General features: G+C 41.5%; 1 protein-coding gene across 1 annotated transcript in view; it reads right to left on the bottom strand.

The window, feature by feature from the left end:
• Window positions 1–4609: 4609 nt before the first annotated feature.
• Window positions 4610–15493, bottom strand: part of CFAP53 (cilia and flagella associated protein 53) — a 30730-nt gene continuing 19846 nt past the window's right edge. Inside the window, exons 6-8 of the mRNA XM_008062200.2 lie at window positions 11967–12183; window positions 9149–9251; window positions 4610–5020 (exon numbers count right to left, since the gene is read on the bottom strand). Of these exons, the coding sequence (XP_008060391.2) occupies window positions 4792–5020; window positions 9149–9251; window positions 11967–12183 (549 nt within the window). The 3' untranslated portion in view covers window positions 4610–4791. The remainder of the gene's footprint in view (window positions 5021–9148; window positions 9252–11966; window positions 12184–15493) is intronic.

Raw genomic sequence — 15493 nt, 5'->3', positions numbered from 1 at the left:
CCAGGCCAGAGTTTAACAAAAACATAGCTGTGGCTGCTTGAGGTTTATTTTAAGGCTTTCCTTTTGTGTGCATAGGTTGTTAAGATGATTGGGTGGTGGTCTGTTTTACATTATCAGAAGGGAGCAGGTAGCACAGGAACTGTTGCCATGGTGATGGGATCTATCTGTGTGTCACATAGGTCATGAAGGGCTGATCACAATAGATTAGGTTAGTCTAGTTGTTTATAGCTGGAAGACAAATACTTGGAATAGCAAAATAATCAGTACCTAGGGAGTTACAAAACAATATTAGTAGTTACTTCTGGGAAACTGGTTCTTTCCTTAGCTAATTATTAGAGGGATAAGTGATTTAATGATTAAAGAGTACTAATTTAAAAAATTGGCAAAGTTAAGCAATGTTAAAATGCTATCTGGCTATATCAACTCCATTTTGGTCTTTTGTCCTTTCAATACAGTTATGAGAAAATGGACAAATGCTGTTAAGTGTAATAACCCTGGGTCTCAAATACTGAAAAGGGGGACTATTAATTTATGTGGCAATGCAGAACACCTATGGACAAAAGGTCTGTTGGACCTTATAGGGCATAGTATTCCAGGCAAGGGAGGCCTCCCCAAAGTGTCACAGTGTTGTCACAGGACAGGAATGTTGCTTGTGTTTTTATTCCTCTCAAACATCTATTCTATAACCCTTAGCCTAAGACCTTTCTTTCAGTAAGTTTTTCTTTCTGGCCAGGAGCAATCATAGGTGTTACCATTACTGTAACCATTTTGCTATTCAGAGTCTGTGCTCTTTGTTACATATGCCATGTTATGCTCATGTTTTCACCTCAGGGAACTTACAGAAGATCAATGTTACTTGAAGATTATAAGAATGGAAAAAAAGTCAATATGGGGATAGAATGTGAGGTAATTGTCTGAGCATTGACTCTTTTCCCCTACGTCCTCTCTCAGATTTGGTGTTTCATGGTACATAATTTCTTTGGTGACCAGTGGCAAAGTGTATTTTAAAGGCTAAAATTCTCCCTGTCTTCTCTTTTTCCTTGTGGAACCTGTAGTGATTTCCAATCTTCGATTCCTTAAGAAGCAAAAAACATTCCACATTGCTGAACATTGTTTTTTACACTCTTCCTGACCCTCTCCAACAAAGCTGGAAACTTCTTGACTCAGGTCAAGATGATGATGTTTGGTTGTGTTTTAAATTGGGGTCAAAGAGACATCACACTGAAATGACAATTAGAGGCATATTTTATGGGATGGTTCATAGGCACTAATATACATTGAGATTATTTTTGTGATTGAGCTTGTAGTCTGACTTTCCATACAAGCTGTAATCATGACGTAGAGTTAAAATTTGTCAAATGACTTCCTTTCTCCATCTTGTCTCCTCCCCCTATACACATCCAAGGAAGACATGAAGTAAGATGTAAGCTTCCAAGACTGTGACAGGGATCTCAAAGGGTTTAGGAGAATTTCTTAAGTTAGAAAAAGTAGGGGACTAATTTTCTAGTTCACACTGAATTTCTCAGCCCTACCTCACCCCACTACTCTACCCCTTCTCACAGCTTGGAAGCTGCAGACTTAAGGTGGGGTTGTGGTTAAAATAACTTTTAAAAAGCAACAAAGGTAGATTAAAGGGAAGATACGCTGTGATGGGCACAGCAGTGAGGGTGTCTGCTGTCTGCTGAACTAGCTTTTCAACAGAAAGAAGCTCAAGGCTATGAATGTCATCAGCCCTGACCCAACCCAAGGAAGGGAGGAAAGTTTTGTGCACTTGAATGAAGTGGTAGAATGCAATGTGATTTTGAATGGATTCCCTCTGGCAAGTCGATCTGGTATGCAGGGCCAGTGGTTTCCTCTTCAGTGGGGAGCTGCAAGGCCTTTGGACACAGGAAATCATGCAGGGCAGAAACTGGCTTTAGTGTCTCTGAAAGGCGCAGGGAGCAGTCAGAAGGGCGTCCCCAAGATGGTGCTGCCTCCCAAAACAACAAAGGCCCTAAGCTCCGGCTTCTCCCGTGCGCACGAAACTTAAACCTGTGCTCAAACAACCTCTCCCTATAGGAATACTACCTCATGGTCTCCTCCAGTAAGACCCAAACACGGCACTGGTCAGCCCCTGCAAGGTCCATAAATATACCCCCTCCCCCTGCATAACGCCCTCTTGCTTTCTCTCTCTGTCCCCGCCACTCTCTTGCTGGCTCGCTCTCTCTCTCTCTCCTTCCCTCTTTCTCTCTTTCTCTCACACTCTCTTGCCCTCTCTCTTTCCTCCTCTCTCTCTCTCTCTTTCTCCCTTTCTCTCTCTCACTTTTCCTCAGTTATAGTCCCTTCCTATAACTGCCCCTTTAATAAATCTCTTGGTCTTAGCCAGGTGTGGAGTCATCACTGGCGCCGAAATCCTTTCAGTCTCCAGCAGAGAAATCTCCTTGGTAAGATCCTGTGAGAAGACTGTTCAGGGCCTGCCTTCCCACAGCCTCTCTGGCCTGAGAGGTGGGGAGGTGGGGGAGGGAGAACCCTGGAATGGAGCTGCCTTGGCCGCATGCTCTCCCTCACTCTCTCCTTAGAAAAAAATCCATCTTGGACATTCTGGGCCTGCTGCAGTGCCAGAAATTTTTTTCAGCTTTAGTATAGATGATAGTATAGTATTCAACTGTTACAGGTGTCTGAACAATTTGAGATCACAGACAGCTTTCACCCTACACCTATGACTGCAAGAAACACCCTGGTCCATGGATTCTTAATCTGATGGTTTTATTGGGAGACGATGAACTACTTCTGTGCTTAAAACTGTACTGGACTAGCATTCTTCATGATGTCTCTTTGAAGGCTTCCCAGGGAATTGCAAACCTTCCACAGACTCTCGAGTTCCCAAGTAGTTCCATCAGACAGACTCTGCCAGTGTCCCTTTTGCCTAGGTAGGGTGCTTCCTGCTTTGCCCCTTTCCTTGATTCCTCTCCAAATGTATTCTCATGCACTCTCTTTCCTCTCATTGGCAATACTCTGACAATCATGTAACCTTAATAGGTTAACTGCCCAATGCACATAGCAAGTCAATACACTGAGACACCAGGTTGCAGCAGAGAAATAATTTAATTGTAGGATTGCCAAAGGAGGAGGTGGGTGGAAACCTCAAATTCCTCTTCCTGAGGAGTCTGGAGCTAGAATTGTTAAGAGTTTTGGAGGAGGCCAAAGTGTGGAGACTGCCAACACATTGAAAAGTGCAGGGCAAAGCCATGGGACAGGGAGATGAAGTTGTATTCTCATGTTGATCCCATTCCTCTGTGGAGGTGGCGGGGAGGTCTTCAAGTTGGTTGCTGGAATTTGGGGTTTGGAAAATATCTTAAGTGATTCTTAAACAAAAACCTTATGATTCCAACATCAGAGATACTGTCTATAGGACAAATGAAGACGCAGATCAATGCCTAAACAATCTTAAAAGCCTAATGTTAGAAATCCTATCGATAGGAAGCAATAGGGATTCAAACCATCAGTACCTAGAGATAAGGGAGAGGGGCAATGTGAAACCTGAGCAATGCTTAATTGCAACCAGATTCCTGTCCAGAGCCTAGTGTGCAATTTTTGTCAACCCTATGGGGATGGCAACACTCCTTGAGCATCCTGTCCTTACCAATGTAAGAAACTGACTGAGCGTGTCTTTTTATGACCCAGACTTGTTACACTCTATCACTTCTGCTGCAATCTGTTGTCTCCACGGGCCAGCCATGAGTCAATGTGGTGGGGCATGATTACAGGGGAGGGTCATTGGGAGCCATCATGGAGGCTGGCTACCACACTACTGCCACATCTTAGAGTATTGCCTTCGCTTCCTAGCTGACATTCCCGTTTCTGTCTCCCTGATGTCAACACAGCAGCCAGCAACCCTCTTACATGTAGCAACATATAGTGTTGCTCTTCTCCTGAAGCCCCTGTAACATCTTCCTCTAGACAAGGAAGAGCCAGTCTATATCATGGCTCCAAGGCCTTACATTGTCTGGTCCCCACTATGCTTCTGATTCATCTTCCACCATTCTCTCCTCACTCACGCTACTTCAGCAAAAATAATATGCCTCAAATGCACATAGCAGTCTTCTGCACCAGGGTCCTTGCACTGGCTCTTTCTTCTGTTTGCAGGATTTTCCCTGCAAATAACCTGTGGCAGGTTCATTCAGACCTCTCATCAAGCATCAGCTGCTCAGAGGACTTTCCTGACCATCGCACATAAAATGAAACAGCACATCTACCATTTTCAGCTTTATAGCACTTAACTCTTATTGCCTGTTTCTCTCTACTAGGATGTAAGCGCCACAAGAGCAAGAGATTTGATTTGTACTTGTTGAAGTCTCAAGATCTAGAATAGTGCCTGCTACATGGGAGGCACTCAGTAAATATTTAATGCCCGTAAACAGGTGAGTCAGTAAAAGTGACTGCTAAAATAGCCACTAGTGCAAAATAGCCCTCTTAACACTCAGTTATGCATGAGAGAGAAGAGAAAAAAAGGAAGAGGAAATGGGAACATGAGTAGCTAGATTTCAGAACGCCTAGCTATTAGTAAGTAATAAACAAGGGGAGTATGGGGACGAGTCAGGAAGAGAACTACATGACATGAGGTAGACCATTTGGATTTATAAGCCCATGAAATCCACAGGAGAAACAAGTTTATTTGAAGAAAAAAACGATGCGCAATTGCACAAACTCAGAGAAAAAAAGAACGGTTTATTCATGAGTTAAAAGAAACACACACGCATACTATAGTAAAAAATATTAAAAGACTGAGAAGATGTATGGACAACCATGAAACTATGGTGAAAGCTTACTAGGGCACGCCTTCCTCATGGGATGAATGTTTCCGGGCAGCACTTGATGGGTGGACAGGATCTCCCGGACCTTTTCCAGGCACATCTTGTCTGCCACTATCCCTGCTTCAAACTCGCGGCGTTTCTCTTCCTTCTCTGCCTCTCGGGCCTGCTCCTGGTAGGCAATTTGCATCTGAAGTTGCTTCCTATACTCCTGGGCTAAAACCTGGCGTCTAAAGTATTAGAAATGTCAAAGCATAGAATTATAAAAGTGAGCATTTGAACTTACTTTAGCATTACGGTTAAAATAGAATTTTTGAAGCCAAATTAGAATTCCTATTTTAATCAGGGTGAGTGGGGAAGAAACAGATTAAAAACAATATTGAGATTCTTACACAATAATATTATATTGCCAATATAATACTAGAATAAATACTGATTTTGGAGAGGGAATGCTGCTTCTTTCCCATTCCAAGTGTATACTGCCATGTGGAGGGAATCCTTGGGCTGTCTCCATCCATTCCCCCACTCTCCTCCAAGGAAAAAGTGGCGTATATATTAGTGACACCGAAGAGAATGAACAAGGTGCTCAGTTTAGCCTCTCACTTTACCTGTTGAAGGTCAGTCTCCCAGCTTCCTGCTCTGCTCTAGATCAAAGGGCTGTGACCTCGCACAAGATGCTTGCAGTGGTCTGGCCCTGCTGGGGACTAGGTGAATAAGCTAGCCTTCCCTATCATTCTGCTCGTGTGAACTCAACAATTTCCTGCATACCTAAGCCACATATTTAATGAATGACACAGAGTGTTGATTTATAGTGAGATTTCTTACTGTGATTTAAAAAACACATAAAATTTACATCTTAACCATTTTAAGGATACAGTTCAGTAACTAAGTCTCTTCATATTGTTGTGAAAGAGACTGCCAGAACTGTTGTATCTTACAAATCTGAAACTCTACATCCATTAAACAACAACTCCCCTCTTTACACCCCCTATCCCCGGTAGCCACCATTCTACTTTATGTTTCTACAAACTTGACTACTTTAGATATCTTATAAAAGTAGAACCAGGCCTAGCATGGTGGCTCACACGTGTAACCCTAGTGCTTTGGGAGGCTAAGGTGGGAGCATCACTTGAGACCAGGAGTTCAAAACCATCCTGGGCAACACAGAGAGTTCCTGTCTCTACAAAAAATAAAAATAAAAATAGATGGACATAGTGGTACATGCCTGTAGTCTCAGCTCCCAGCTACTTGGGAGACGGGAGCAGGAGGATCACTTGAGCCCAGGAGTTTGAGGCTGCAGTGAGTCATGATCGTGCCACTGCATTCTAGGGTGGGTGACAAAGTAAGATCCTGTCTCAAAAATAATGGTAATAATATAAAATAATAAAAGCAGAATTATACTGACTTATTCCACTTAGCCTAATGTCTTTGAGGTGCATCCATATTAGCATGTGACAGGATATGCGTTCTTTTTAAGTTGAATCATATTCCATTGTACTACATTTTGTTTATCCATTCATTTGCTGATAGACATTTGGGTTGCTTCTACCTTCTGGACGTTGTAAATAATGCTATAAACATCGGTGTACAAATAACTCTTCAAGGCCTTGCTTTTAACTTTTTGGATACACACCCAGAAGTGGGATTGCTGGATCACACAGTAGTTCTATTTTTAATTTTTTGGAGAAACCTCCATACTATTTTCCATAGCTGTTGTGCTATTTTACAATACATAAGCCACATTTTTTAAATTTGTGGGTTTAATGCTTAGAAATACAAGCCATATTTTAAATATCAACTGTGGTATAATAAGTATTCATTTGGTCTTTGTACCTAGGTCCTAGCACAGAGCTCCTAAAACCCTGGGTATTTCCAGATAGGAATATCTTCTGTTATTCATAAGAACACTTGAGCTTATGCTAATGAGAGGACTTAGGGTGGTGCCCGCCCCCAGGCAGCCTCCGGAAGGAGCTGATCATTAGAAAGATGAAGTGGTGAGAAGGTTGGAATTTTTCACCCCACTCACTGACAAATGGGAAGGGGAAAGTAATGACTGAGCTCTATAAACACTCTGGAACCATGACGTTCTGAGAGTTTTCAGGATGCTTAACCAATCGAGGTGCTGGGAGGCAGGTGTGCCAGAAGAGGGCATGGAGATCCCTACGCTTTTTTCCATTTGGCTGTCACTGAGTTGTGTCCTTTATGATAAACAGGTAAACATGAGTAAAATGTGTTCCTGAATTCTGTTAGCAGTTCTAGCAAACTACTGAATGTGAGGAGTAGGATGTGGGAACCACTGATTCATAGCTGATTGGTCAGAAGGTGGCCTAGGACTGGCATCTGGTGTCCAAAGTGGGAGGCAGTCTTGTGGGACTAAGCCCTCAACCTGTGGGATCCATACTAACTCTGGGTAGTTAGTATCCAAATTGAACTGAATTGTTAAGCACCCAGTTAGTGTATGAAAAATCAGAGAACTGGTTGTTGGTGTCAGAAAAACATACTATCAACTTTTATCAAAGTTAAAGATATTGGTTTGGATATTCCTCTGTGGCAGATTCTATTTTCCAAAGATGGCTGCAGTACTATCTCCCTTCTCATATGCTCTTTGGCAACGTCAGTCTCTACTCTCTATCAAGAGGTGGAGCTTCTTTCTCTGTCTAGGTGGACTATGTGGCTGCTTTTATGATCAACAGAATATGTGTAGCCCTTAACTGACCTGGCAGCTTCTTCTTCCTCTCATAGAATACTTGCTATTTGAAATTCAACCTCTCAGAACAAGCTACAATCCTGGGAGAAGTCCAAACCACATGAACAGCCTACCTGTGGGTGTTCCACTACATGACAACTTTTTTTTTTTGAGTTGGAGTCTTACTCCGTCACCTAGGCTGGAATGCAGTGGCACACTCACAGCCACCCCAGCGTCAACCTGCTGGGCTCCGGTGATCCTTCTGCCTCAGCCTTCCAAGTAGGCAGAACTACAGGTGCACGCTACCACGCCCAGCTAATTTTTGATTTATTGTAGAGATGAGGTCTCACACAGTTGCCCAGGCTGTTCTCAAACCCAGGGGCTCAGGCAATCCACTCATCTTGGCCTCCCAAAGTGCTGGGTTTACAGGCTGAGCCACCAAGCCCAGCTGACAACTATAACTACTAGTGGATAACCCAACTACAGTCAGCATACAATGCCAGCTATATGAGTAGGTATCTTATGTGATCACTCCAGTTGAGCCTTCAAGTAAATACAGCCTCAGTCAGGTGCTCTGGCTTCAACCACATGAGATACTCCAAGCAGGAACCACCTAGCTAAACCTTGCTAACCCACAGAATCATAAAAGATAATTACACATCGCTTTAAGTCACAAATTTCTGGGTGCTCTCTAATGGAGCAGTAAGTAACTGTAATATCTCTGCCACCATTTTCCCCTGTCTCTCAGTTAATTTAGAAGCTCAGCAAGGAATAGAAGTGATATTCATTGAGTTCCCTCAAATGTCTAACAGTAGACTTCAGAAATAAGAAGGAAAGGCCTCCAGAGCAAAGGCAGTAGGAAGGAGTCAGTAGCGGAGGCCAGATGTTGTTGTCAGAGACCCCAAACTGACAGTAGGCTCAGGCATGTTAACCATACGCTTTCTAGAAAGAAAAGATCTTATTTCTAGGTACCAAGTGTGACTGAGGCAAGAACGGGCCCCTGGAGCAAAAGGGTGAGTCAGAGTAATTAGAGCAGCCAGGCCCTCTTCCTTCACTATACTGACCACCTGAATTAGATGTCACGGCCATCAATGAGAAGGGAAATCAATGGGGAGAGACTGTCAGGAGGCAGCTTCCTGTTTCCTCTACCCAAGCCTAGTGATCAGAACACTAAATAATCCCAGCACAGAGGCTTGTCAGAGGAGAGCAGTGGTATTTGCCAGCACAACCAGAGCATTTGGTTTTCTAGCTCAGTGAGGTTAGAATAATCCTTCTGGGAACAGTTGCATGGGATCCTGTTTCCATCAGCCAATTCTGCTAATCCTCCATTTCAGGATTTATGTCATGGGGGGGATTCTTGTCATTTCATTTCATTGTGATTTAGGGTTGGCATCTATATTTTGTTTCGAAATTATTTTATTTGTAAGATGTTCATCCAGCTAGGTAATGATTCTGTGTAATCAGAATATATACAATGGAAATAGAATTTAATGTTACCAGGATGGTTGGTGCCTATTTTTACATGAAATTTTGTAAATTGCTTTGAGCGTCTAAAGGACAGGATAATACTATTGCAACATAATGTCAAAGATGCATGAATTATGGTACACTATCCTCTATGTTGAAAATCTGTTTTTTAGGCAGTAAATAATAAAAAAAAACAAAATCATACCTTGCAAAATTCTCCTTCTCTTCACAACTAAGTTCTTTAAGACCTTCATTTATACGCTCCTGTTCCTTAGCACATTCTTCCTGTTCCTTAGCTTTATGTTGCACTAACAAAAGCAAAAGTCATCATATGTCAAATGATCTTCGGACAAGTTTTGCCAACATCTTTCTGGGTACCAAAGCCATATTGTTTTTAGAAAGGTAGAACTTAAAATCACTGGGCTAGATCTTAGATCAGTGAGGCAGAAATAGTTATCACCATTGAGGAGTGAATAGGGTTTACATTGCACACATGTTGTGACCTACACATAGTTTCTCTTAATTATTTTTCATTGAAAATCTAAGATTAGCCTTTTTATACCATATTATCAATCTTAAAACACTTCTCACTTTTCTCTTCTTGAGGATAAATATTGCCATTCATATTAATAAAAGTTTATTATAAAATAAATATTTTAAGAGCATATAAGCTAATAAATTAATTTTTAAAATTTAAGCATCCCAATAGAAAAAAGTTAAAGAAACAGAATTCACAAAAAAAAAAATACAACAACAAAAAAATACAACTGGCCAATATACATCTGAAATGTACATATCTTTGGTCTCCAAATCTATTTCAGAAATGTATCTTAACAACAACAACAACAAAAAACAGAGAGAATAACCGAGAATGCTAAAGTAACAGTAAAAAGATTAGAAACAATCTGAAAATGTATTAGTTATGTTTAGGCAAAATAAATGATGGTATATTTCTTTTTTTTTTTTTTGAGTCAGAGTCTCACTCTGTCACCTAGGCTGGAGTGCAATGGCATGCTCATGGCCACCCCAGCACTGACCTGCTGGGCTCAGGCCATCTTTTCGCCTCAGTCTTTCAAGTAGCTGGAACTACAGGTGCGTGCAACCACGCCTGGCTAATTTTTGATATATTGTAGAGATGAGGTCTCACCAAGTTGCCCAGGCTGGTCTCGAACCCCTGGTCTCAGGCAATCCTCTTGCATCAGTCTCCCAAAGTTCTGGGATTGCAGGCTTGAGCCACCACACGTAGCCAATGGTATATTTTTATAACTAATTTTTAGGTAGTCATTAAAAACCTTATAATGGATTAACAATGACAAAAAAATAAATTTAAAATATAGACGAGTAAACAGTATATACAACATGATCCTCATTTGTGAGGGAAAATTATATGTATACAGTAAAAACACTGAAAGGAAATTTACAAAGTTGTGAATAGTAGCTATTCCAGGGGGTGGAACTATGGTTGATTTTGTTTCCTTGTTTATAAATGGTCTCAAATACTTACCTTTTTTATGTTTTCTCAATATTTCTAAAACTTCCATCACTGATGAATGTAATAGTCTTTCCAGCTTATATACTTTCTTCTTAATTTCTAAAAATTCCATCTAATATTGGCTAAACAGTTTTCTACTGCTATTATAATTCCTGGGCTGGAGAATTAAACAATGGAACCAGATGAGTTTTCTCCTGCAAAGACCACTAGTGTGAAATATAATAGTACTCTAACAGTAAATGTGTCCATATATTGCCTCTCTAGTCCATTTAGCTGAACATAAAGGTAGAAATCTGGAGGAAGAAGTTTATCCTCTCAAAAAACATTCCCTCAAAAAACATCCCTCTGTGACCAAACACTGCTTAAGACTAGGAGAATACAAAGGTGTGGTGTTGCATAAGAGACATAACATGCTACAAGATAAACCATAGCCATAAGATCTATTTAAGCATCCCATCAGGGCTGACAATATGTCACTTAGCAGTATGATGCAACCTTGTCCAGGGATTTCCAGGAGACATAGTCACCTCAGCATGAATGTAAATTTCAGAAACCTTAAACCAAAGTTTACCCTTATAAGAATAGCTTAAACGCCCTTTATGAAATAAACACCTAGTAACTGGCCTGGACCGAATATCAGTATTAAAAAAGGGGAAGGATTCCTCAAACTTTGAGAATGTCTCCAAAGAAAGACCCTCCTAGTGAGTCCATCATTTGAGATGTAAGCAAGCCACAGCAAAAGCCCTGGAAGGAGAATTTATTTGGAGGTAATACAGAGGGCCTCTCAAGGTATGAGGCATATGGGCTGACCTTGAAGGAAGCCTGTGATTCTTCAAGATCAAGAGCATCGTCAGCAGAGGAAACTACATGAGCAAAGATAAAGAGGTACGAAGACACTTCCAGAAAGAAAAGAGGGACAGATAAAGGGGAAGAGGGATGTGTGTGTCTGTGTCCCATACTCTCACTTTCCTTTATAAAAATCATCAAGAGCCGGGCTCGGTGGCTCAGCCTGTAATCCCACACCTTTGGGAGGCTGAGGTGAGTGGATTGATTGAGCCCGTGGGTTCGAGACCCACCTGGGCAGCGAGACCTCATCTCTACAATAAATCAAAAATCAGCCGGGCGTGGTAGCGCATGCCTGTAATTCCGGCTACTCGGAAGGCTGAGGTGGAAGGATCGCCGGAGCCCAGCAGGTGAGGCTGCGGTGGCCAGGAGCGGCCACTGCACTCCAGTCTGGGCGACAGAGTGAGACTCCAACTCAAAAAAAAAAAAAAAAATCATCAAGGTATGAAGTGTTCAAATGGCATGCTGTTTTAACCTTGAGAACATCCCAGTGACTGCTCAGGATCTGCTGGAGTGTAAAACTCTTCGTGTATATACAGTTAGATAGGATTGGCAAAAGCAGAGATCTTGCCGTCATCTCCTTTTTGCAACCTTCATGATACTTTACACATAATACCCACTTCATAAAAATGTTGGCTGTTACTTAAATTGAATCAAGAGCAAACTATAACTGTAACTCGGGTCTTACACTTTTCTTGTATTTGAAGTTTCCGTGTGCACATGACCTCATTCACAAGTTGTTTCCTTGCTTCCTTTTCAAGTCTCAGCTCTTTGTCCTCCGCAGCCAGTTTTTTTTCCTTCTCTTCCTCTAATATTCTGTCCAATTCTTTCTCCTGAGCTTTCTCTTCTTCATGTCTCTGGGTCAAATATTGATGATATATCTTCTGTTCTCTTATCATGTCTTCCTGAGTAACATAAAAATTAATTTTGTTAACATTTTTAGGTGTGCTAATGATACTAAGGATAAATTTTAAAACAACATTTTTGTTCAGGGTCTGCTTATGAGTGAGAACATGTGGTACTCAGTTCTTTGTTTCTGTGATAGATCACTGTATTATACTCTAAAAGTCCATCCAAGTTGCTGCAAAGCTCATAATTTCATCCTTCTTTATCATAATACTATTTAAAAAAAAAAAAAGGAATTGGCAGTAGTGAGAAACTGCCAGGGGAGAAGGGCACACTTCATTAATAAGGGTACCTGATCTCAAACCAGATGAAGTGGGGACCAAAGTGAGGCCCAGACCTGTACAATGACCATTTGTATACTGAAAGGAGGTCCCTATAGAAACCTAGACTAAACTTAGTTTAGCATGGTCTTTGCCTCAGCATAGCCATTTTTGCTTAGACTTTACCCCTGACATGCTTTGAATCTAGCACAGGTTAGACATAGATAGATAAATTTCCAATAGGCAGATTTTAGGAAGCGTTCAGACATTTTAAAATTACATTTTACTGCAGGCCAAGCAGCAGCCTACCCCAACCCCTCGGCAAATCTCCATAAGATGCAAGACAAGGACAGAGCCATAGAAATGATAATAGACTACCTTTTGGTCAAGTAGTTTGTGGATTGCAAATGTCTAACAAATCTCTGGCAGGAAAAATCCCTCTGGGCCCAAATCCCCCCAAGTCAACCTAATCAGCCCTTTGTGACTTTCATGACACCAGCAGACCCCCCCACCACCATGGCAGCAATCATGTGACTTAACACACCCATCTGCCGGCTGTCCATCACCTGATGCTAGTGCCTGTGCTGGCCTGTCCCTTCATGATGACGTAGAGCAGACCACCCAATCACCTTAATGACCTTCCTCATCCAAGGGAAATGGTTAAAAGGACTCTGCCACGAGCAGCCATTTTGCCGTTGCCAGACTATCACCGCCACTGCCTTCCTAGCTTTAGCCTCCTCCCCTACCTTGGGGAAGTGAATCTCCTTTCCCTCTTTGTATCTTCCATGCAGCCTCGGATTGCGCACCAGACACCCCACATACCCGAAGGGCCTGATCCAACATTCTAGAGGCCCCGCTGGGAGCACGTGACCCTAACATTTCTTGGAGGCCCCCCCAAGATGTGACCTAACATACATCTAACCCTGAATTGTATACCATATCTTTAAAGTAAAAAATAAAAACAAATAAGTAAATAAAAACAATATTTTAAAGCACATATTTTAGAGCTACACACTGAAACATTTTGTATTAGTTCATTTTACATTGCTATAAAGGAATACCTGAGGTGGGTAAAAAAGACGGATATTTGGTTCACAATTTTGCAAACCGTATAAGAAGCATAGTGCTAACATCTTCTTGTGAAGCCTCAGGAAGCTTACAGTCATGGTGGAAAGGGAAGGGGAGAAGGCATGTCGCATGAAAAGGGTGGAAGCAAGGCAGGGGATGTCCTAGACTCTTCTTTAACAACCAGATCTTGTGTGAACTTACTATCTTGGAGAAGGCACCCAGGCATTCATGAGGGATCCACCCTCATGACCCAAACAGCTCCCACTAGGTCACATCTCCATCACAGGGCTCACATTTCAACATGAGATTTGGAGGGGACAACATCCAAACTATAGCATTCCTCCCCTGGCCCCCCAAGTCTCATTTCCTTCTTACACTGCAGAATGCAATCTTCCTTCCCAATAGTCTCCCAAAGTCTTAACTCATTCCAGCATCAACTCAAAAGTCCTAAGTCTCATCTGAGACTAAGGGCAAGTTTCTTCCAACAATGAGCCTGTAAGACCAAAAACAAGTTTTCTTCCAACATGCAAGAGTGATACAGGTACTAGGCAAACATTTCCATTCCAAAAAAGGAGAAACTGACTAAAAGAAAATGGTAACAGGTTTCCTGCAAGTCTGAAAACTAGCGAAGCAAGCGTTAAATCTTAGAACTCTGGAATAATCCTTGACTCTGAGGACTAAACGCTGATCTTCTGTTTCTTGCCCAAAATGCTAGCTAAAGAGCCTGGGGAGTCATACCCTACAAAACATAAAGTCTCATCAGATGAATTTTTTATGAATCCTATATAATGTGGCTTATTTTCCAAACCTGACTCTGGCATAAGATCACATAAAAGATAAAGAAACAAAAAAAATTTTATACCAAAATATGTTTCTTTTGACATGACCCTGCACAGCTCTCTAGGGGAAATTTGAATCTGTACAGAATCCCCTTCCTGGGGATTCTTGGAGAGCCAGAAACCTTTAAAGACATTTACCACCTAGTTTCTCCAGGCCTGCTGCTTAGAGCCTTCATCTACATATCAAGAAACTTGGTTTTCTTAATTCCCCTTATGTCAACTCAGCATTTCTCTTACTGATTTTAAATTCTTTAAACAGAGCTTAACTGTTTCTACCTACTACCAATCAAAAAATCTTGGAAACTACTTGTGATCTGCAAGCCCCCCACTTGGAGATGCTATGATTTTCTAGGCTAAACTAATGTAAACTTCACATGAATTTAGCAGTGCTGCAGAATACAGAATAAATATACAAAAGTTCAGCCAGGTGTGGTGGCTCACACCTGTTATCCCAGCACTTTGGAGGCCAAGGCTTGAGCCTGGGAGTTTGAGACCAGAATGGGCAACACAGTGAGATCTTATCTCCACACACAAAAAATTTTTAAATTAGCTGGGTGTGGTCAAGTATGCCTATAGCCCTAGCTACTCAGGAGCCTGAAGCAGAATTATTGCCTGAGTCCAAGAGGCTGTGTTGAGATGTGATTGTGTGATTGTGACACTGCACTCCAGCCTGAGTAACAGAGTGAGACCCCCAACTCCAAAAAAACAAAAGTTCATTGTATTTCTATTCTGTAGCAATGAACAATCTGAAAATGAAATGAAAATCTCTTTTATAATAGAAATTTTATGCTTAGGAATAAATTTATCAAAAGAAGTATAAAATGTATATTCTGAAAACAAACAATATTTTTCTTTTTCTTTTTTTTTTGAGTTGGAGTCTCGCTCTGTCGCCCAGACTGGAGTGCAGTGGCCGCTCCCAGCCAACTGCAGGCTTGACCTGCTGGGCTCCGGTGATCCTTCCGCCTCAGCCTTCCGAGTACCTGGAATCACAAGTGCACACTACCACACCCGACTAATTTTTTATTTATTGCAGAGAACAAACATTATTAAAAAATTAAAGAATACTTAATGAAAAGACATCATAAGTTCATGGATCAGAAGACAACACTGTGACCACACTAAAAGGGAAATACTTCCCAAAT

This window comes from Carlito syrichta, unplaced genomic scaffold, assembly GCF_000164805.1.
Source record: "Carlito syrichta isolate Samal-C Ts95f unplaced genomic scaffold, Tarsius_syrichta-2.0.1 Scaffold305662, whole genome shotgun sequence".
In the NCBI taxonomy this organism is placed as follows: Eukaryota; Metazoa; Chordata; class Mammalia; order Primates; family Tarsiidae; genus Carlito; species Carlito syrichta.
Note: the sequence above shows the minus strand (reverse complement) of the source record. Positions and strands in the feature narration are given on the sequence as shown.